Source organism: Ptychodera flava, chromosome 14 (assembly GCF_041260155.1).
Source record: "Ptychodera flava strain L36383 chromosome 14, AS_Pfla_20210202, whole genome shotgun sequence".
NCBI lineage: Eukaryota > Metazoa > Hemichordata > Enteropneusta > Ptychoderidae > Ptychodera > Ptychodera flava.
Window position 1 is genome coordinate 39729671 of NC_091941.1, and position 24426 is coordinate 39754096.

The window sequence follows — 24426 nt, forward strand, 5'->3', positions numbered from 1 at the left end:
ACTTATTAATTTTTTACTTGTATACTGTTCACTACAAAGATTCTGTTTTATTAGATGACTGAACCCTAACTGACTTTAACCTTTGAATGTTTAACCTTTGACCTCATCAGTGATGTACCCTGCCTATGCCAAGTGGGTCCAGTCACATAGAGATCTTCCAATCAGGTTAAATCAATGGTGCAATGTTGTGGTAAGTGTTCTGTACAAATGTATGTTAGACTTAACCGTGGCAAAAAGTGATTGGAGTCAATCAAATACTTCATCATGTATGTTATTAAATACCTTTTAGCAGTTTATTTTGGTATTTATGTTTGATTTCTTTCATAATTAATGTAAGAGATGATTGATGCAAACAGGAAATTTACTGAACAAGTGAAGTCAATGCCAATTTCAAGTGATATCAAGCCAGTGAAGTGATAAGCATCTGACAGATGAAGCAGTACGCAGTAGCTGAATTCTTTCTGTGCTTTTAAGTATTCTCATCCTAAATGTTAATAGTTCCATACCAGGACAGAAGAATGTGATACTCAGTTACTCTTTTATTTTTAAAATAAAAAGTTTGAAACAGGTGAAAGTCAAATTATCTCTACATGTTTGTAGAAATATTTACCATCCAAAATATCATTGTAGATTTAAATCATTTTATGGTGAGCAACTTATCTGCCTTGATGGACCTTCAGTTTGCTTGCCAGATTTGACTGGACAAAATGAAATATGGGAAAGTCAACTCCCTCAATCCAGCAGATGAATTTCAAAGTACCCGATACATCTCGCAACACTAGCAAGTTCAGCAGTGTATTTGTGATCCATAATGTCAAAAGTACGCCATCTTAACTAGAGAGTAAGTTACAATTATTCTGTCACAGTCTGATGTAGGATTCAAAATTTCATAGTAATTTTAAAGTAATATTTTGCTGATGAAATCATACATTCATCATTTATTGTTTTGTTACTTTGATAACAGAGATGGGAATTCAAACATCCACAGCCATTCCTCAGGACAAGAGAGTTTCTGTGGCAAGAAGGCCATACAGCATGGGCCAATGCAAAGGATGCAATAGAGGAAGTGTACACTATTCTAGATTACTATGCCCAGATCTATGAGGTGTTACTAGCAATTCCAGTTATCAAGGGACAGAAAACTGAAAAGGAGAAATTTGCTGGTGGTGACTTCACAACTACAGTAGAAGCTTATATCTCAGCTAGTGGAAGAGCCATACAGGTACTATTATTATTCATCAGTTTTATCTGTACCAGGATTTCATTAATATACAACAGTAAAGTAACCCTTCTAATGAATATTATCCATTTTAACCGTGTGGCCCAAATTTACAGAGCAACTCACCATCCAACCCTGACTATATAACCAGTATGTTCAATAATTATATCCCTTCCAGATCACTTCGTTCTTCCAATCAGAACCTCCTTAAAGTTCCCAAGCACGTACACTCCGTTATCAAAAACACCTTGTCTGTTGTGGGTGTGGATGAATATAACAATCTCCCGAAATCAATCATAGTTTTTAAGAAATCTTGTAACAACTTTCTGTATTCTATTTACTTGTCTGATGCCTCTTCGTAGTTTTTTTTTATATTTGTACTTCTGTGTTTTTTGTGTTTTCGAGTTGGTGCTGCAATATGATTTTCTTTTGTCTATTCGACCTCCATGAAAGAGGTGTTTCACCTATGGAGTTATCGAGTTTAAATAAAGATTAATAAAATAAATAAAATAAAGAAATGACTTGGCAAAGTCTAACAGCTATTATGAAGATTTTGATTATGGATATTATCAGATATTTTATGGGTATCATATTTTAAACTAAAAGCTAAAGATAATGAAGTATATGGAAGGTTGCTAATGACTGTGATATTGATAAGAAATGATTCCTTAAAAGCTATCCTTGTATCTAATTATTATCCAGGAAATTTGCCGGAAGATTTAAGAAGTTAGCACCCTGCCTGTAAAACCTCAAAGAAGTCAATGCAATTTTCATTGCTGTAATTAATCCAATATTTTTTTGCCATAATTGTATTTTTGTTCATCAAAATCCCATGTGATTATGAATTTCCAAAGAATTTGCAAGATAAGATTTATCATGTCAAGGAGTAAGATAATAGCAGTTTATGATGTATGTTTGATGTAACTCATGTAGTAAACTTGTGTTATGTGTTGTTTTAGGGTGCCACATCACATCATCTTGGACAGAATTTCTCTAAGATGTTTGATATCACATTTGAAGATCCTGCACAGGTAAGAAAGGGATATTTACATGGAAAGTAATTCATTTTGATATATACCCTTAACTCCAAACTTTACATACAGACATACAGATTTCATTTGAACTTAGAAGAGTTTAATATGGAAATATTTCTTGCAGCCTTCAAAACACGAGTATGCATATCAAAACTCCTGGGGACTGACAACACGAACCATAGGAGTGTTGTGTATGGTACATGGTGATAACCAAGGCTTGGTACTGCCCCCTAGAGTTGCCACCATCCAGGTAAGATACTGCATGACAATTTCAAATCCAAGTTACACAGTGTGTGTCGTGAAGAGAAAGCTTTCAAATGCTTGTCCGTAAAACAGTTAAAATGATAGCCACTCATAGTGACCATTATGTGATCCACATATCAGAAACAGAAAGTGTTAAACTTTAATGCTCAGACTTTCCTAAATTAAATATTAAAGCATTCATTTTCTTTCACAGCCAAGAATAAAACATTGGGGTCATCATACAAACTTAACAATGAGAGAAAGGAATCACCTAAACTTGCTGATATTTTTAAATATATCTGATATTCATTTTAAATTTAAAATGATGCCACATCCTACGGGGAAATTTTAAAATCTAGATTTTCAAAATACAAGACAGAAAAGTTCATCAACTCTACTTTTCTCAAACAAGCAGCATAGCTAAGCAGTACCAATATATTGTTGTAATTTGAGAATTTCCTAAAATCTGTCTGCAACGCGCATTCACCCTTACAGCAAACCATCAGTGACTTTGGTCAATTGTTTTTTCAGTTGCCCAGAATTTCAAGAAAACTTTCAGACCTTCTACAAAATCTATATAATGTGCTGAAACATGACAGCAACCATAATCACAAAAGCTGGCTTCAATAACACTGTACACTATTAATACTGTATAGATACTTCATACTTGCATTGTATTGGTAGAGAAATAGACAAATTGTCTGCTGTAGTATCCAGTTGTGATAAAGATTGCATATGGTTTTAATGTTTACTCACCGACAGACTATCATCGTACCATGTGGTATAACGGCAACATTATCAGAAGAAGACAAGAAGACTCTGTTTGACAAGTGTGAATCCTATGTCAAGTTGTTTGATGATGCAGACATCCGGGCAAAAGGTGACTATCGAGAAAATTACTCTCCAGGATGGAAATTCAACCACTGGGAATTGAAGGTCAGTAAACTTATTTCAAATCCCCATACTAGGGTTGACTGCACCAGATTCCATATAAGAAAATCCTAATACTAGGGTTGAATACGATTCCACATATGAAAATCCCCATACTAGGGTTGAATACATCAGATTCCACATATGAAAATCCCCATACTAGGGTTGAATACATCAGATTCCACATATGAATATCCCAAAATATTAGTTGATATACATCAGATATATTTACATTGTTCAAGTTTGTAATCAAAGTGCTTGATTGCTGTTGGTGTAATAGCAGGTCACATAGCACAAATTAAAGACTAGGGCCTCATCTCTCTCTCTCTCTCTCTCTCTCTCTCTCTCTCTCTCTCTCTCTCCCAACCATTGAAGCACTGATACTGAGCAATAACTCATGTCTAAGCAGCCTCACCATGCCTGGTGCAGACAACAAAATCATGCAATTTTATAGCCACCATCTTTCCTCCTCTTCGACAACATTGTTCCTTATATACAGTGTATATTACCAAAGCTATTGAGCTAGTGTCTTTTTTTACATCACACAAATAATAAAAGGAGTGTACAACATGTATAAATGTGAGTATACCTCCAACTCATCTCTAATCTTGTGTATTTGAATTACTAATGTGTCACAGGGTGTACCAATACGTATTGAATTGGGACCAAGAGACATTAAACAGGGACAGTTTGTAGCTGTACGTCGAGACACTGGAGAAAAAATGACAATATCTGCAGATGGTGCTGTCAATAAAATCAAGTCATTATTGGAAGATATTCAAGCAAGTCTCTTTGCCAAGTAAGTCCTAAAAATTCACAATTGTACAAAATCAAGATTTGAAGAATACAAAGATCCAAGAATTCAATCATATTGTAAGATTTTTAGTCCCCACGGACACCGTCCGGGGGGACTTATAGGTTTGGTCATGTCCGTCCGTGTGTGCGTGCGTGCGTGCGTGCGTCCGTCCGTCCGTCCGTTCACGCAGATATCTCAGAGATGCCTGAAGCGATTTCATTCAAACTTGGTACAAGGATTACTTCATATGTCATACAGATGCACGTCGATTTGTTTTGTGATACGATCCAATATGGCTGCCAGGCGGCCATTTTATTACGATTTTTTCATGTACAGAGCCATAACTAAGGCATATCTCAACCAATTTCATTCAAAATTGGTACAAGGACATTGACCAATGTCATACATATGCACATCAATTTGTTTTGTGATACGATCCAATATGGCTGCCAGGCGGCCATTTAATTACGATTTTTTCATGTACAGAGCCATAACTCAGGCATGTTTCTACAGATTTTATTCAAAGTTGGTACAAGGATATTGACCAATGTCATAGCTATGCACATCAATTTGTTTTGTGATACGATCCAATATGGCCGCCAGGCGGCCATTTTGTTACGATTTTTTCATGTACAGAGCCATAACTCAGGCATGTTTCTACAGATTTTATTCAAAGTTGGTACAAGGACATTGACCAATGTCATAGCTATGCACATCAATTTGTTTTATGATACGATCCAATATGGCCGCCAGGCGGCCATTTTGTTATGATTGTTTCATGTACAGAGCCATAACTCAGGCATATCTCAACCAATTTCATTCAAAATTGGTACAAGGACATTGACCTATGTCATACATATGCACATTGATTTGTTTTGTGATACGATCCAATATGGCCGCCAGCAGGCGGCCATTTTATTACGATTTTTTCATGTACAGAGTCATAACTCAGGCATGTTTCTACAGATTTTATTCAAAGTTGGTACAAGGACATTGACCAATGTTATAGCTATACACATCAATCTGTTTTGTGAAATACGATGGTATCAACCGGGACTCGAACCCACAACCCATGGCACCCAATCACCTAGCGCAGAGGACAACAGACAAACCGCTCGACTAAATCCTCAATCCTAAAAAAGATTGGTTCAATAACCGAGCTATTAGGATGTTACAATTTTTGACTGCGCCCTCTCCACTCGCCGTAGAGTTCGTGAAGCACTCACGCTAGCACACACGCTATCATACATCTCACACAAACTATATCGAAGCGAAGCAATGAATACAACGCTTTACACGTGATACGATCCAATATGGCCGCCATGCGGCCATTTTGTTACGATTTTTTCATGTACAGAGCCATAACTTGAGGCATATCTCAACCAATTTTATTCAAACTTGGTACAAGGACATTGACCTATGTCATACATATGCACATTGATTTGTTTTTGTGATTCGATCCAATATGGCCACCATGTGGCCATTTTATTACGATTTTTTCATCTCCTGAACTACAACTCAGACATGTATCAAGCGAATTTATTCAAAAGTATTTTTATCACAGACCTAATGAAGAGGACTCTATCCTCTCTGAGGACCTGTAATCAAAGCACCCATTAACAAGTGGGGACTGTGTCATCAACGATGACTTGTTCTGCAAGGCTTTATAGATTGTGACCTGTAACTAAAAAATATACAGAGAACATAACTGAACCTTGCAGCATATATGTACATAACAGAGAAACACAACCTGTGACCTTTGGGTAACCCCACCCCCTAGTCAGAGCACTGTGATCTTGTAAGTTTTTCACATGTTCAATTCCTGGGCTTGACAACTATACTTACCTGGAGTTCAAGGCCACCATTAAAACTGTTACTTTGTTGATTTCAGGGCCACTAAAGAACGTGATGAACATTTGAAAGTAACAAGTGACTGGAATGACTTCTGTACTCTGCTTGATCAGAAAAATGTAAGTGTAATATTTCTGTCTCTCTAACATTCATTTGTTGCTTTACAGTTGTGCATGTTACACCATGCCATGTTTGACATTAAATTGTATTCAATTCATGAAAAAAACACAATGTTGAGGATATTATCATTGGATATTTTCACTTTGCCTTGTGAAGGGAAGTATCTTGAGATACTATCCACTTTTTGAAGTGCTGGTGATGCTAGTGATAAATTATTTCATAGTGCCATTATATGCATGTCAATAATATGCACTTTTACTTTCTATTAACAATAAGAAACAGTTTGGCACATGTACATGCAGAGGTTCTTTGATTTGAAAAATACAACGTGTAGCATTGTAGAGCTCACTGCAACTAAGACACAAATAATGCACAGGGATAGCTTACATGGCAACCAAATCTTGTCACAAGTTTAAAAAGGGCTGGCACATGTTTAGTAGAGTCTCCAGATCCACAGGCATGGCACAAGTGGACCAATAGAAGTTCCTGGCAGTAGAACTAGGCAATGTATGATTAATAAATGATTTATCTCTGAAGTGTTGCATTGCGTAGAGTTTTGGATTAGATGTTTGCAAGGAAAGAAATTGTTAGTTTGCTGCACAGTGACATATCACATGATGTCACTAGCTTCACTGTCACCCATACAGTTAGATTGACAAGACTTTGTTTTTAATCTTGAGCAGGTTTTTATACCACGGAATGTTTGCAGGTAGCAATGTGTGTAGTAACTGGAATAAAGGTAGTTCAGAAATGCACACAGTTGCCCATATTTGGACAGAGTGTGCCAAGGTGTGATATGGCAAATTATTGCACAAATGTGAGGATTTTCTTTCCCATAGAGTTACACAGGAATGTGGTTCAAGATGTATGACAACAGCAGTAGATCAAATTAATGCTGTTCAGTTCATCACTATTAGTAACATACATGGAGATAGAATTACAAATCATGACTTGTTCAATAGAAATTTACAAAATTTGATATCATTGACTATTCTGCTTTGTAGTTGATCATTGCTCCTTTCTGTGGTGAGATTCCATGTGAAGAAAAAATCAAGAAAGACAGTGCACGGTAAATATCTTTCCATCATAGTTGTGTTTTTGTACATTGTTTGTCACATTATAATTTTTAAGTATTGATTCCCTCTGATAGAACAAGTTTCTTAAAAATTTCAAATCATAAAAAAGCATCATCTAAATTTATGTTGATTATTTTGAATGGACATGCTTTTGATACTATTTTTGCTGAATAATTTGAATGGATCTTCATTCTGTCTGACAGGATGTTACTATGGCAACTTTATATCTATATTGAAACCCTTAGAATCTGTCGTGAGTGTTCAACTGTGTAAGACTTCATGACGATTGACCCTGTTTCAACACATCTTGAGAATACCTCAGAGAGAAATCAGATGTACTTATGTAGCAGGTAGAGCACTCTGTAACTTACATGAACTAAGACATGAAAGGAAAAAACACAACATCAGCTCTTTGACTATTGAAAACAGTTAGGAAGTGTGTTCCATCTTTCATTGAAATTTCAGCATTCTCCTACATCTGATAGTTTGCAATATAGTTGGGTTTGATTTCAGTCTAGTAATATCTTGCTATCTGTTTTGTGTTATCAGGGATCAGGATGTGGAGCCAGGAGCTCCATCCATGGGAGCTAAGTCACTGTGTTATCCATTGAAGCAGCCAGCTGAAGTCACACCATCCACCAAATGTGTATATCCTGACTGCAGTAACAATGCAATCAAGTACTGCATGTTTGGACGCAGCTATTAATTAATTCTGACTCTCCATAGACGTCAGAAAACAAAGAATTGCTGGTATGATCAGCTAAGATTTTGCTAAGATTGGAATTTGAGTGAGATCAAATAGATACGTAATTTCGTTTAATGTATTCTTAGTTTGTCAAATACTTACAATGGACCATTTGTTCTCAGGTCAGTGTTTTCAATGATCACTTGACATATTGTATCAGGCCAATGCAATTCATCAAATATTTGCATCTGAGTCAAACTTCTACATTCAATACTTAGAGGCTGTAGTATTCATAAATGTTTCAGAAATAGTTGATGGAAAAGATTTTGATTTTCAGAATTTATTCCATATATTAGTGTTGACAGGATGTCAATAGTTATACAGAAGTCAAAACAGTGGGGGAAACACTCTGAAAACACACACAGACAACACATTGAGATAAGACTTCATAGATTTTAATCAATAATAAAACATCTATCAACATCTCTCTTGCAGATCTTATTTCCGCAGTCATGCACTTTAAATAAATTCTTTTCTCATAAATTTTGTAATCGGATAATGTTTTAGATTAATGAATTACTTTAGATATCAAGTAGAGACCCGGCTCACAAGTAAAAAGATAAGGCACATATCAGTGTAAGTAGCGTGTTATAAAATAGTAAACGTTGTTCAAATCATGTTTACAAGCATGATAATTACAAAATTTACAATTTTGCTAACATTTGTGCATGCAGCCCATTCAATACTTGGGTAAATATCATGAGGTCAAAGGTACAGAGTTCAAGATTTCGCACGTTCGTTTCATAAAAATCCTAGTTCAAAAATTTCTGTCATGGCAAATGTCAAATGAAATTCTACTTTCTGAATGGCAATAACATTTAATTGGATTGTAATCAATGGATTGAAACTAAATTTGATTCAAGATAGATGCTACTTTTTCTCTACTGCATTTTGTTTTTCTTTTAGCCTATGGCACAAAGTGAATGTTCAATTACAGATTATGATCAGTTCTGCAACCAAAATCAGTGTCATAAACTACACACAATAATACAGAACTTTTGGCAGAGTTGTCTAACTCTCTATTTCAAGTAGAATGTGTGGTACATCATTTATGGTTGTCAAAATTTCATGTGCTTTGCTTTGTAATCCGACCAAAGGACTTGAACTTCAGAAATAAAGACAGCATCTATTATCTAGTCTGACTCAGTTGATTTCATCATTTCATTTATATCACTTCCCTTATCAGAGATATTGGAAATAATCAACAGTGTTATGAATCATATTGCACAGAAACATATTTGACATGTTGAAATCTCAATCTTCACAGCTATCAGACAACCATGGTATAGTGATGATATATGGTCTTATACTTTAGTACAAAAATAAATATTCATATCATGCATAGCTTATAGTATATATTACGGCTGCATTGATGTAATCATAATAAAATGACAATTTCTTGCAAACTCCTCACTGAAATCTCTCACCTTTGTCAAATTGTCAAAAGTAAATGACCACTTGTTGCTTTTCTCAACATGTACTGAATGTCTACAGAATTTTACATCTGATAGTCTCAGTATATCCAAGTCACATAATCATATCAAAATGTACATATTTTGGTCTTTTACCTTAAGGTAGTATGCACCTCGAAAGTAAAAGACTTAAACTTTTGCTCTAACTTTCAATCATTCTCTTTCAAAATCAAGAATAAAATTAGGGGGTCACCGTGCAAATTTTGGTACTAGAGAAACAAATTACCAAAGATTTACCGATATTAGAAATTCAAAATGGCCGCCATCCCTGTGTTAACTCTATGGAGAAAAATAAAAATTTTCGAATTTCGAAAAACTAAGCCAGTGAAGTTTTCTTTCACCAAGAGCTTTAAAATGAACCCCCACATGTGGTATATCAGAAGAGAACTGTAAAGGTTTGAGAGTCCGAATGTCTGCCCCATGTCCCCGAGGTAAGTTCTACCTTAATATTATTGTAAACCTAATGTTAACAGTGGAATGTATGGCAGTTCTCAATCTCCACACTTCACTTTTGTATTGGTCCAGATCTAGATTGCATTAGCCAGCTACAGTGAGAACATTGTCACAAAACATAACTTCACAAGGTGTTGATGGTTGATGTCACAAAATCTATATCAACATTGGAAGGTATTGACGATAGATGATATCACATAATCCATATCAACATTGGAAGGTACTGAGGATTGATGTCACAAAATCCATATCAACATGATACCAAGTGGAGGGTGATCTGTGGTTTCACCTGAGTTTGAAATCTTCTAACAGTGTCTGTGTGTCCTCATCACCATCTGTCTTGTATTTGCACAGATTCCTTGAAATGTCTTCTGTTTCAATAAGTGTTTCTATGTTTCCTTTCCTTGTCCGATACAGATGTCTGGCCCAGAAAAACATGATTGTCATTTCTATGATGAGTAAATAGTGTCCAATACCTGTAAGAGAATGATATAGGAACGTGTTGAATAATTAATTGGAACAATAGCAGTCGTTTGTAATATCATAGCATTATTACAAAGACACTTGTTATACAATAGCCTTGACCACATAGATAGGAGATACTGAGTTCTGCACACATTTTACCATGTTATGGCTTAGGAACCTGTTCCAACTCTGTCTGCTAGGGCAGTGTTAAATTAGTTCTGGCACTTTCAATTAAGTGTCTACTCCTTTCTCAACAAAACACAGAAAGACTTGCTGTGATGTCACAACACAGGAAACATTCAGTTTCTCACCTGAAAAGAAGACATCAACTATTGTACTTTTCTCTATCAGCATCTTGATCAATTCTTCAACAGACTCTGCCTCACCAACGTCAACCAAACCTAGTTCAACTTTCCCTGAAATCAAAATGGAACAATTATACATTCCTCTCAGTTTTGTCACATTCACCAAAATTTTGAATATACAAAGACAAGTACTAGGATGATTAGGAGATCCAGAAAATTTCACTTCTGCCCGACTTCGGTGAAAAGTAAAACATTCTAGAGACAGACATTATATAAATGTGGTAGGTAATGTAGAGTCAGAGACATCAGGTGTCATAAATACACAATCTACATATTATGCTAACATTTGACAAATTCCACAACCGACATCTGAACTCCTCAATTTCCTGGAGAGTGATAGTTGTTGTGGCAGTAGGCCCTATTGATTATGGCCCTTTATCATGAAAAAAATGTCTGGTGATAGCATTTATTTCAATTGCAGGAAGTTCTTGTTGCCACTAGTTCAACGAATATCAGGATAGGTGTCTTGAGTTGTGTGTGTCTGCTGCTTGCATTTCAACAACGGAATTTACAACAAGGCTTTGACTTACATCGACCATTTTCTGTACCGATACATCTAACAACAATGATTGATGTCAATACCAGAAGTAGGAAATTTTGTACGTTGAACAACGCCAGCACCAGAGATATTGTGAGAAACTTGGGTGTGATGTTATAGTCTTTCAATGGATTCTTTGACATAATGAAGAACATCATTAAACCATAGAGTGACGTCAGCGTTGAGATAGTTGTGAAGCAGTAGATACTGGTGTAAATAAAATTTATCGGTACCTATGGAAAAATCAAATACGAATTTCGATTTTTACATTGATTTATGGCGGCACAAAGTCATAGTATTGTGATACTGGTCGTTTGCATATGACACCAGAAAAATTACTCTTCCAATTATGGATGATGCGATGGTAATTAACGGAAGAAACACTGGAAGAGAGAGAGAGAGAGAGAGAGAGCATTACTTACATTACTTGGGTCAAACAAATGTTCAATCCATATGACAGCGGCTATGAATAAAGCAATAGGTAGTACAACACATACTTGTAGTATTGCCACTTTTAGACGGCGAAGGGTAACCCTGCAATATGAAAGGAAAAAACCCTTTTCAGCTGGTGATGTTTTCTTCAAGTTGACATTAAATTATGGGATCGCATGTCCTACAAAACTACTGGATAAACATACCTTATCTAAGCATTGTTTCAGATGGAACAAGGCCATAAACAACAGGCAGTGTATTGACGTGAAGTATTTTGATCACCTAGTTAGATCTAAGTCTTCACAGACAGATTTTACTAAATGGTTCAATTCTCATAGTAATTAATTGAAATGATAATATATTTAAATGTTTTAATTATAAGTAATCAAAACAACAATAAGGGCGTGAACCCTTGATGACAGTGCAAAATAATATCGCATTATTGAAAACAGTGTTGATTGAGAACAAAAAAGAAGATCGATTTCATCAAAACCATTTCAGGATTTTTATCGTAAATTCACCAAAGAAAACTTTAAATATTTTTTGTATGGCTATACACGGTCACTCCACCATGGGCTGTACAGCATTTGCCTAGGTTTAACAATTATGACTAATATCCCTGAAAGTATGATATTTTCATCCTTTCACCTAATCGATTTTTGCGATACAGAAATCTTCAAATATTATAAAAACGTAGGTACACTTAATCTAGCAGGTATTGTGAATATACTCACTCGTTTAGTTTGAATGTGGGAAGACACGGACAACAACAGCACAGAGGCGGTGCAGCAAAGGACACAACTGATCCCCGTAACTTGGCCAGCATTGAATGAGCTCCGCCATAGTAATCCGTCACCAACAGACAAAATTGAAAATATGCAACGGCTAAGTAGCTGGAAAAAATATTGAAACGAAAAAGTAAGGGAAATATTCGTGACATGGATATAAAACTATGTGGTATTGCTTCACCTGACGCGAACTCCGTTCTTTTGTAGTGAAATGAAATACTTTCAATACGGATGAATATGGAGTTACATCCTTTGCAAATGAATTCAATGGCCTGGCAAGAGAAGTTGGTGGAAGAATGTTTTATGTCTGTTGGATTTTAGATGTAAGAAAAAAAATCGATAATTTAAGATTGAAAAATGGTAAATCATTTAAAGTTGAGACCATTCCACTTAAAACTTTGATGTGTTGTTTGGTTTGAGAAATAGTACTGTGGGAAATTTGGCAGTAGGCATCCGATTATGACTTTCCCACCACACACAATAGAACAGTACACTTACATTAACTGGCATGAAATGCATTCAACTTGATTCAAGTGAAAACTATCATGAAAATTAAAGTTCATTTGGATAGATACAATATTTTCTTGTGTGAGAATTTTTGTAGAGTGCAAATAGTTCATCCCTGGCAGGGCTGGTCTTGGCCCCGTTGGCCCTCCAGATGCCAGCTGGCAGGGCTGGTCTAAGCCCTACTGGATACCAGCTGGCAGGGCTGGTCTTGGCCCATTGGATACCAGTTGGCTGGGCTGGTCTTGGCCCATTGGATACCAGTTGGCAGGGCTGATCTAAGCCCTCTAGATGCCAGCTGGAGCAAATCTATACATGGCAACCATGTCTTTTGAAACGATATAATCATCCTCCTTGAGACATTGACTGTCTCGTGTTTTTTGTTATATTTCGTGACTGTGAATTTCTTCTGTTTGAGTTCACTGACAGTTGAAAGGTTCTCCACGGGTTCATGGCTGTGTGATTTGCATTGCACTTTGTGTTCGCAGGTTCATCGGTTGAATGAATACAAATACATATACATATACCAAGGACAACACCTGTTGTTTGTCTGAGAGTTTACCAATCACCATCAAGTCGGAGATGTGTCGTTATTACGTAGGAACTTTTGAGGATTTGTTTACGTCAAGACTGGGTATAAAAACTTTTCATGTCGCTGTCACATTCTTGTTGTCGCTCATACCGTATGTCAGATTTACGCTTTGGCCAGTAACATGACATCGTCCAGAATCTTAATCTAAATTATGTCTTTTAAGCGATATTTTAATTTTTTGTGCGTGTTCTAATATTTAATATTCAAAGGGCTGAGACCTTTCACTATATTCAAATATTCAACCTTTGGTCGACATGTCAGCTTGAAATCACATGATGCATTTAATATTTTGACCAGATCTAACCCTATCCGAAGGCAAATTTATGACATTGACAAAGCTAATAACACCTTGAACTATTTCACCATTCTCAACTTGAAACCCTACTGGGTCAGACAGCACGTGTAATAAGCCAGCATCCAATGTAGTTCAACTCTGATCAAGGATGTGATCATTATTATGATTCCCTTATCTCGCCATTGCACATTTCAACTGCTCAATTGATTACGTGCCATGGAATACAACAGCAATCACTCCAATGTTTTTCTTGTATAGTGAAATCGCTCTCAGTGGTAAGCTTTACTCAAACTGAATGCTGACACTTTACATCCAACAGTGTTGCAAACAATCATTTATATGCAAGTCACTTTTAGACTTGAAGTATTCCATCGTCCATTTAAGACTTTGTGTGTAAGAATATCACCCTGTCTCTATTTCAAACGTGTTTGTGCTTTATATATTATCTATTTATTCATATTTGTCAGTAAATTGAGGTCATCGGTTGTTTCTATCAGGCTATTGGTTATACTTACAGTGAAATTGACAAATTCAGAATAGTTGACGCTCCAGGTATGTAGAGTCCAATCAACGATAACAAACACGTGGCCTGTCAGAAAGTAAGTTTTAGTTAGTATTTTCATGAGAAACTTGACTAGGTATGTGATATATCAAGATTTGCTTCCGTCACTGGTACAGTTTATAGAAGAGATAACTTTGGTAAGACTTTTCATTCATTCGGTCAGTCTTTTTATTCGTTCATTCATTCATCGTATTAAGCTTACATTGTATTACGTACAGTTGGAAAATTTAAAGGCTATCCAATCTGATTAAAATCAGTTGAAGCAATGTCGACGTTTCCTGGTTTCCTTATTCGATGCTGTTCTCATTGTAGTGACTATCCGCTATCCAGAACATCAAAGAACTAGCAAAACATCGAAGAACTAGCAAAGGTGGACACGTCACCAACTCTACATCTGATTTTAATCAGACTGGAGGCTATTTCAACATGACTTTCTATGAGGCATACGTTCTGTGATGTACAAACATTCATATAGACTGACGACAGTCCTTTGTGCCTCTTTTAGCCTAAAATATCGGAGCCAGTGTGGTACGTGCCGGGGGAAAGCTTTGCACCACATCTGAGAACCGTGGCTCGAAGGAGAGTGCTGCTGTGTCAATTGAAACGTTCGCGTGACCATGAAGACTACAAACGGTACATTCGTATCGAATGACTGAAGAACTTCACATATATTTGACAGATTTGAAGCACAATCATAAAACCAATAAGGTGGTTTCGTTTTCCATAGAATGACATGAACGTATAAAAGCCGGCAAAACACTGAACAATGTTGAATAACCGAAACTACAGCGTTTGCTAAATCTCATTTATTACGTTACAATATTACAATTACAATATGCTATCGCGCTATTATAATTCTATGCACTTCAGGCACCACAGTGTTTTGCGATACGAGCTAAACTTCCGCCATGAAAGTTTTACAGTAAGCATAAATAGCTTATACTTTATAGCACGACAAACAGACAATATTCAAATCTTGACCAGTCACAATCGCAGGTAAAATTATTACATATCCGTTGTATAATAATTCTGTGTCCATTTAGTTAGAATATTACATTCATAGTGTGCTGGCATTGACACGTTACATCATACTGATCACTTGTCATGAAAGAAGCGTGTGCGGGATTTGCAAAGTATTCCCGGTGTTCCAAGAGCAAACATGTTGATTTCTAAGGGTTGACTCATGTCCCTTTCAAAGCAGCAAATATTAAACGTTTCACATACCGGGTATGTTCCCAGTAACCATAGCAATCGTGAACGTCTCTGTCGTGACGGAATCTTGTGACATATGTAACCCAGGGCCTCGATGAACAGTATCAAGATTAACACAGTCAGCAAAGTGACAGTGCTCAAGGCGACAATACCACCAGGTCCTACATCTGAAGCAACAGCATAATAATGGCACATGAATATTGCACGTGGTATTTCATGTTCGTGTAGAAAATGATAAAGATGATTTACTCAATGTAATATTTGCTTCAACTTGAGAGACAGATCTTTTGGGTATACGTTGCTATTGACAGTTGATGTTTGGAAATCGTATAGTATGTTAGTACCATCGACAATCTGTATATTGTGAGAGAATGGAGCTAAAATAATGATATTTTCTTGACTTAAACCACTTCCTATGGTACACGGTGTAAAAGCGGCGACTATATCGACTGATATGTAAATATTTGTCGAAGGTCGAGCAAGGCGAAAAGAAAAACTGTTAACCTCATTACTTTTTGGACAAGAGGCATGTTTGACGCAGTAACAAACGTCTATAGGTCACGTCAGGGTCATTTGACTGGTTCACTCTGGCATACTGTGATTAAAACAGGACATTTAAACATAACAGTATAGTATTTCAGGCCACGTCAACATGCACACGTACACTATACAGTATCGGAATGACACTTTCTATTATGTAATGGTAGGGCGATGCGTACGATCAACAAATGTAAAATCAAGCCGATAAACCCTTAAACTGACGGTATTGCTGTTTGCTAAAACAGAAACCTCTCTCCCGTTGACATCTTTTAACCCGCTCGCATGTCATGGGCAGCAACCTCACTATTGTTTGTGTGAGTGCTAACATTTTCGGAACGCCGACATAGTTTTCGACAATATAGCCTGTAGGTTCAAACATATGGTAATGAAACAATTGAAACCGTCGTTAGGATGCATCTCTGTTGAATGGCCTTTGTACGTGTCGACCACATTGGCTCAAATCATGTCGAAAGTCAGTATTACCTGTAAAAATGGAATCCTCAAATAAGTCTTCAGAGCAGTTGTCCGACCTAAAAGCCATGTTGGTTCCGCTTTCCTGTAAAAGTCAGTGTCCAATAGTAGTGGTGACGAGATAATGTCACGTCACCGATTGTACCACGTCTAGACTTGGTCTCCGTTCAAACAGCAGATTTCGCCATTTAGGTTATTTAACTGGTGTGGTGATAAAGTGCTGACATTTCGCATAACACACCAGTTAAGTGATATCACACTAAAAATAAAACACCAGTGCTTTAAGTCAGGCGTTCTGACTTCAGTAACACACCCATTTTAATGTGACTGACCTGCGCACAAACGACTTTCTGCACAACAAAAACTCCTAAGCGAGAGTGGCTAAGGTGCATGTCAAACTACTGCTAATTCAGCCGAAGTATAAGATGTTGCGTAATCCTGAATCCTGAATGCTGTCATTTGGATACATCTTTTTGTTTTGTTTTGACTCAATATGGTCTAAAAAGAATACACCCTCATAGTCGTAGGAATAGTATGGGACCAATTAAATTAAATTTGCCATATGTTGAGATTTCAATCGGGCGACGAAATGCTCCAAACAGCGATTTATTTTGACTTTGAACAAAGAAAACACATTACCTAGCATTGAAACCTAGAGAGTCGAGTGCAAAAAAAATTCAATCAATAAATTCATCACCACAACGATCTAATAAACATTGACCTAAAATATAGATACTTATGACAATATATTAGAATTCTGAAACAGGGCTTAGCCGCACTAAACGGATGGAACGGAGAACAATGCTTTGAATGACAATAGCAGAATGACACTTTCCATCTGTTTCTCCCAGGCTTTATATTTGATATGCATGACTTGTTGTCTTTGAAATGTTATGTGACATGATCAAAAGGCATGACGTCACTCAAAATTCATAGTTTCAATGATTTCGAGTCAACAAACTTGATTATTTCTTTAAGAATGCCAAATTTTCACGTTGCCCTGAATGGTGTTGGTTTTTACCGAAAGACACGTTCAATATTCTGAGTTCACTGAACATAAGCATGCACCGAATTTCTCCTTCGCAAGTTTCCTCCCATAATTATATCACTCAATCAGAAAAAAAATTACGTGTCAGCCATAAAATAGTCATCCATCATCATCACTCGTACTTATTCTTTCGGAAAAAAAATTGCGTGCGCAGAGGTGTGATATTTTACGGAACCGTTACTCGCGTGCAACTGATTGTGTATAATAACACAGTTAGACTTGACTCACCTTTAAATCTCAGTACATCATATTACTTTATCTATCCAGTCTATCAAGCAAACCAAATGAGACAAATGACAAGGAAACACAGGACAGAGTGACTGTATACTGCAAAAGGCCAAGGTGAGTTAAGAACGGATAAGCTGTATCAATCCACGCACATATCTAGCAAATATGAGTAAGCACAACTATTTATATCATAACATATGTTATTTGGATTGGTCTGTAGTCCAGGTTTGTGCGGGTTGTGCATTATCATAAGGAAATTCTACGTGAACTTTGACCCTTACCGATACTGTTGAACACATATGATACTCGGTGTTGAAATAGAGCGACAAGCACACGTCACCAAGATTCCACGATAACATTCCAACGAAGTATGTCTGAACAGAGTCAATAGATGATATTGCATAACTGTACATGATTCAATTTTGAAATTGATCTTCAAACATATCAATATCCCAGAAAATTACTGTGATTCTTGGCGGTCTTGTTCAATGCAGTTCCGTAGCTCACAACTTTGCCCGGCGATTTTGGGTCGTGAGGAATATAATTCAATGTTTTTTGTCTGTGAAAGAGAGACTGTTAGATTTTGTCCGGTTGGATACACAAAATTTGTGAAATGAAAAGTCCCTTAGTATGCAATTATACAAATGTTTCATATTTATTAACAGCTTGATCGGGGTCTTCTCTATCACCTGTCTTGCACCCCCCCCCCCCCCCCCCCGCCGAAAAAATCGCTACACAACAAGTACCTATAATTAAGGTGTTAATGTATTACTTCGAGCATAGATCGGAAAAAAAATCGACCGGTATTTTTTTTCATTCATGTAACGAATTCATTACAAAGATCTTTCAAAACATTCGGAGAAGGAACTCAATACAATATTGATAATATGGAAAAATCTGTTTCCGGAGAAAGAAGAATGCAAAATGTACAAGAAATCAATGTTTTAACATTCTTACTGCTGGGAATTTTAAAGTATCAAAGACTAAAAAAAGTACATTTCTTAACTATCAAATTAACTAAAATGAAATAATAAAAGTGAAAATCATTGAGTCCCAGGATAAGTAGACTCTAAGACCTTGAACTTTTCTGTCATAGGTTGTAATTTGGATAGAGGGACTGTGGTTTAATATTAATCTAGATAATCCCTGTGTATGCAACACTAAATAATTGTAAAGACGTTCAAAACCGGTAATGCCAGACTTTAAAAGACGTTCAATGCCAGACCTCAGTAAATGACGTTCCGCTACAAAATGGTCTACGCAAAATACTTATTATATTAATAATAATATTAATATTAATAATATGAATGATGAATATCATCAATAAACTCCGTTTGGCATTTAATCATTGTTGAGGTTCCTTTACGCCCTGCAATACTTGAAAAACCACTAAACGGATTGAGTTGCCTTTCCGCTCAGCTGTACGTGGAAAATCACTGAACGCGTAAGGATCACACTTGAGACAACCGTTCACAGTGCAATATTGTATACCGGTTTGTGTATATATGGAATGGGAGGGTGGCAACCCCCACTGTCAATGACTCGCCTGTGGTGTATCTATCAAATGAGTATTTCAACATGATAGATAAGTCTTCAGTCGCCACAACCGTTTTCTATGACATGATTTGTGTGAATATTCGGATATCATTCTAAATATGATAGATCATTAAGCTTACAAGTTAAAATTTTGATATTCCAAAATATACAGTTTAGCATTGAGCCAATGCATTCACGAAAATAAGAAATGGTAAAATTGCACGAACAAAATCTTTCCTTACAGTGTAAAAAATATTCTATCTACACTATACTAAAAGCTGCCGTAGCGCACTGTCAGGTAGGTTATTAAAACTCACTGAGCTGTTCCACGACATTACTATTTCTGTTGATAAAGTTTGTAAGTTTACACATCGTTGTTTTGTGATTGGCAGACACAATTATTCATTCATGTAGCTATCAAGTGGCGGACTTGATTTTGTGTGTACAACTTGTGGATATAACAAAGAAGGTTTTTCTCCAATAACTTCATCTGTATAACTTCGAGCAGTCACTGTATCGTCTTCAACTGGAGTATAGCCATACTGGCTGCTACCTCTTGGGGCGCGATATAGGACACGCGCCCAGAGCAACAGCAGAAACATCTCAAAGATTAACAGGTTGTTGTTTATCCCTGGAAATTAAAACATGGAACACTTGAATACTGAGATCGGTGTTCGAAATTAAGGGAAAAGGCTACTGGTCAGAAGGATCAAGAGAACTTAAAAACTCCAGGTCCTTCGTTAAAACTGTTGGCCCTTTCTTCCAAAGAGTATTTTCGCCAACAGGTTAAAATTGAGTTCAATCCTTTCATATCCATATTTTCATGAATACAGGACATGACAACCAAATTTTTTTAATTAAGGGAAAACCGTTGAAAACCATAGAAAAGTTTTTAAAAGCGTTTATGAATTTTGTCAGCTTCCATGTTTGTAACGTACAAAGTGATGGAAGTAAATGACATCACTTCACAACTCGCTGTACTTACATAGAGATCTAGCTTCGTTTGCTAGTGGTCCACTATCAAGGCAAGGAATGACGTCAAATGACGTCAGTAATGACAACACCGTCTCCTGCATGATGGTCGTGATTAAAATCAAGCGAAGACATGTAAATTTCTGTCCGATTTTGCACTCATGAAGGTGGTTTTCCATCGCCTGTCTCGCCAGACCAATACCATACATCGCCAAGATAGTAGACAAGTTAATGACCAACGTTATGTAAAAGTATGGCATATTTTTGTCATACTGAAAGGAAACATTGGACAAGACAAATAAAGAACAGTATAATGGTTAAGGTTGTCAAGCACAATGACACATTTATAAGTCAACTTTCCACAGATTATCCGAGAATGGGCAAAACACCAAATTATCACTAGCATAAGGAAATCTGAGAGAAGGGATTTGTCCGTTTACAGTAAAAGAACATATGAAAAATATTTCAGTTTTACAGTACAGTGACTATTTGTTTTTATTTTCCATTCATACAAAAATTCACAAATTGTAATACGTAAATAATACACGAAATTTGACAGTTTCATCCCTGTAGTTAACCAGTTCCGCCAGACTAAAGGACCCTGTTCCCCCAATGGGAAGCCGGAGTTTCAAGAAGTTCATGCTAATAAAACCCAATATAGTGTTGCTTTCTAGTTACAGCGGACTGTAAATTTTTATATTAAAACACAAATGGCGTCAACAGATCAATGGTGGATACATCGATCGTTATATCTGAGTGCCTACGGGAGATCTAGTCAACTCCGGAGATTTCTATTTGGATCAATCGTATGTAGAGTCGCATGACACTGACTGTACTGAGCAGCTTCAAGTTGCTCTAGACAAGTTTTAGCATCGTCGGGTAATGAGCACCCTCCTCACTCCTAGCTTCACGCCATGCATGCATGCGTCGCGTACAAAAAAGCTTCTATTTGCGGACAGTGGAGAGGGTGGCTAGAAATCCACATGTTTTAGAGGTGTCATAGAGATCGAGTTGAATGAAGCTATGTATACCTAACCTTTAGCTAACAAGAGGTGTGCTACTTTGTCGGAATTATTGCTTGTGAAAGTGGAAATGCTTCTGGCATATACAATCATACAACAACGTCAATCATATGCAGCCTATCGCTCTATTTAAGAATTTCGAACATAAATTCTTGCTCTTTAACTTTCAAAGTGCTTGTAACATTGGAAAGTTACTTAGTCCTGATGTCAGGTACATGGTCTGACAAATTTCCAACCGTGATTAAATACCAGCTACTATTATCTGAACTAAACCATGGTTCCTCTACCCCACCGTGACCAAACTATCTATTGTTCCGAACCATTTCATTGTGTAAATACTTCTTTATGATCACAACGAGATTCTTACCCTGCTCGGATACGTATCAGTTGCCATGGATACTAAAAGCATAACATAGTAAAGGAGAGGCCTCAACACCGCGTGTTGAAGAACACAGTATCGAACTCGATCCACATTGGCTCTGATGAAAAAATCAATAAAAAAGTTGATCATCTGCTTATACAATATCATTTATCACGACTTGGTCTCTCACTTTGAATCAATAGAATGTCACACGTCACATTTACTCCAGCTTAGGCCTACTGAAAAGTGATATATCTCAAACACGTCCCAGAATGAGTAAGTTTTATCATCTCACGTCTATAGAGTAAGGTAAAGAGTTGGACTGGCAGATATTGTAAGAAACGCAACTCACTGTGTCATGGTTATCATGGGTAAACATCTACACATACAGATCGGAAAACTAGCCAGGGAAATCTCCGTTGTAGACATCACCTTCAGAAAATTTTGACGTCCTTCGAAATAGTCTCTCAACAGATATTGGAATTGATACAGCACTATCGCCAAATATCTGATAACGAAGAGGAAAGGTTCCTACTCGGTAAGAATACATATTTTTCCAAGTTAAGGTTCTGTAACATTATATATTTGATTTTCATAGTAAGTTATAAAGTTGCATTTGGGGCTTATCATGGATTTCACCTTGTCACTCCTTATACTTCCTTAGCAAAGAAGTTTGATGGTATTTTAATGTAGGGTAGAAAATTTGCAAATTTTCTCTTTCCTCAAAACAGTTCTTTTCTCTCAAGCTTATGATAAAGTCCATCGCAATAACTCTCGTTCTATATAGCGTCTTCTTGCAGGTATGAAAACTGTTTCTGGGCCCCGTAATCGAGTGATATTGGATTTTAGGTCAAATTTGATAGACGCTATGAAAATGCAAATTCGTCAAATTAAATGAGATCTTTGTTCCTCATGGACTGTCATTTTCTTCACATCAAATTTTTCCTTTCTAAGTATTATTTATTTGCATTGATAGGTTGATTTTGACTTAGGAACATCTGAAAACAGGCATTATCAAGATATTTTGTACTTACAATGAACCAGCGGTCATCGATGCGGGCGCTGTTTTAGGAACGATGACAGAGATATATGAAATCAGGATGAATATCTGAAATGTAGGATTTTGTAGACACAGATATAATAAATATGAGACAGACGTAATGAATATGTTGAAACACCAGAGAATCCTAATTAAGTTTGCATAATATTCCAGGTGTTTGGAGGGAAAAGTTAAAGGAGATCAAAGCAAGTCACAAAACATTTCGCGTTTTCGTCAATTTTCAGTCTATGGAATGTGCCCCTGCTCTGCTTACCTGCACACTGCCTTCCATTTTATGAGTAGGTTTGTGAAACTATGCAGTGAACTGCATCTGAGATTTCAACTTACTGATTTTAATTTCAAGCCCTATACAATATGTAGGGATGGAGAGCTGATAATTTAAGGTAATGGACCTACCGGATAAGTTAGTACAATGAAGAGGCATCTCTTTTTAACAGTATCTTCATGCAGCCTTTTGGAAACGGAGTAAAATGTTTCTGCGCAGACAATCCAACTCGTGACAAGCAATATGGATTCCAAAGTGAATACAGCGATACCATAAGGTTTGATGTCTCCACAAAGGAAGAAAAGTATTTTTGTTAGTAGTCACGGTAAGACTGAGAGGAATAGAATCAATAAAGAATTACAAAGTGAAATTAAAAAAGAAAACAGAAAGAACATAAATAAACAATTACAAATAAGCATAATGGAAAGCCAGACGGCAACCCGCACTTAGTTTAATTTTAAGTACGATAATCAAATTTGCAAGTTATTTATTTCTTAATCAGCCTGCGTTTAAGAAGTCTTTCATTTTCGTTGTGAGTTCAAATGAGAACTCGAACAATTCATAGCGTGTATTTTGGTATAGTGTGTAAGTGATCATTCCTTTGTGTCGTGGATAGGCATAGTTCAAAATACTGTCAGGGCAAAGTGCTTATGGATTTAGTAGATAAAATATGACTTCACCTGACTGTTGTGCATTCAACTCATGATTGCGTTTGTCATTAGCCGACTTTGAACATGATTCTTGTTGCCATGACACTTGACTTTGCACAATACTAATTGTTACCTACAACCATTGAAATTAATCTAGAATATATAAATTTTTGCCCAGGTTTGATTCGTACTACTCCATGACCTGACTTTATCAATCGAAGTAAATCAGACATTATTCATCTTTATTTACCTCGGAAAAGTTCAGCAGTGTTTAAAGGGTCACTGGAACAGGTGACACTATCGTTTCCCATGTCAAACTGAAACATAATGGTTTTTACTAAATCAATCTCCAATAGAATGCAATAGCATCTGATGCTGAATTATAATAATTGCTGTGATTTGAAAACAATACTCAGTCATATTTTGTTTACATATATATGATCGTTCATACATTTCATAACTTTCGAAGATTACTATTGATTTTCCTCTTTAGTTACACGAATTTTAATTACTGTGATGACATCATCATGAAAGAATAATACAAACACCACAACCACCACAACCACCACCACCACCAACAA

General features: G+C 36.5%; 3 protein-coding genes across 4 annotated transcripts in view; 1 reads left to right on the top strand and 2 right to left on the bottom strand.

The window, feature by feature from the left end:
* LOC139150472 (bifunctional glutamate/proline--tRNA ligase-like) overlaps positions 1–9156 on the top strand; it is a 41730-nt gene extending 32574 nt beyond the window's left edge. The window contains exons 24-32 of the mRNA XM_070722858.1: positions 111–190; positions 965–1222; positions 2179–2250; positions 2378–2503; positions 3259–3432; positions 4065–4225; positions 6114–6192; positions 7198–7262; positions 7819–9156. Coding sequence (XP_070578959.1) covers positions 111–190; positions 965–1222; positions 2179–2250; positions 2378–2503; positions 3259–3432; positions 4065–4225; positions 6114–6192; positions 7198–7262; positions 7819–7975 — 1172 coding nt within the window. The 3' untranslated portion in view covers positions 7976–9156. The remainder of the gene's footprint in view (positions 1–110; positions 191–964; positions 1223–2178; positions 2251–2377; positions 2504–3258; positions 3433–4064; positions 4226–6113; positions 6193–7197; positions 7263–7818) is intronic.
* Positions 8394–18146, bottom strand: LOC139150473 (organic solute transporter subunit alpha-like). 2 transcript variants are annotated; one of them, XM_070722860.1, is made up of 9 exons: positions 17980–18146; positions 16716–16788; positions 15705–15859; positions 14434–14507; positions 12474–12632; positions 11730–11841; positions 11300–11540; positions 10716–10820; positions 8394–10415 (listed from the first exon to the last, which is right to left on the bottom strand). In XM_070722860.1, exons 2-9 carry the CDS (start codon positions 16771–16773, stop codon positions 10225–10227), a joined length of 1095 nt encoding a protein of 364 aa, XP_070578961.1. In that variant the 5' UTR covers positions 16774–16788; positions 17980–18146; the 3' UTR covers positions 8394–10224. The 2 variants fall into 2 exon arrangements, with proteins under 2 accessions (XP_070578961.1, XP_070578960.1); XM_070722859.1 differs by lacking the exon at positions 17980–18146 and having other exon boundaries at positions 16716–17084.
* A 1639-nt stretch (positions 18147–19785) lies between these two features.
* Positions 19786–24290, bottom strand: LOC139150475 (organic solute transporter subunit alpha-like). The gene is made up of 7 exons (XM_070722861.1): positions 24096–24290; positions 23327–23481; positions 22905–22978; positions 22223–22378; positions 21877–21988; positions 20501–20759; positions 19786–20146 (listed from the first exon to the last, which is right to left on the bottom strand). The coding sequence occupies exons 1-7, from the start codon at positions 24169–24171 to the stop codon at positions 19914–19916; spliced, it is 1065 nt and encodes a 354-aa protein (XP_070578962.1). The 5' UTR covers positions 24172–24290; the 3' UTR covers positions 19786–19913.
* Between the last annotated feature and the right edge of the window lie 136 nt (positions 24291–24426).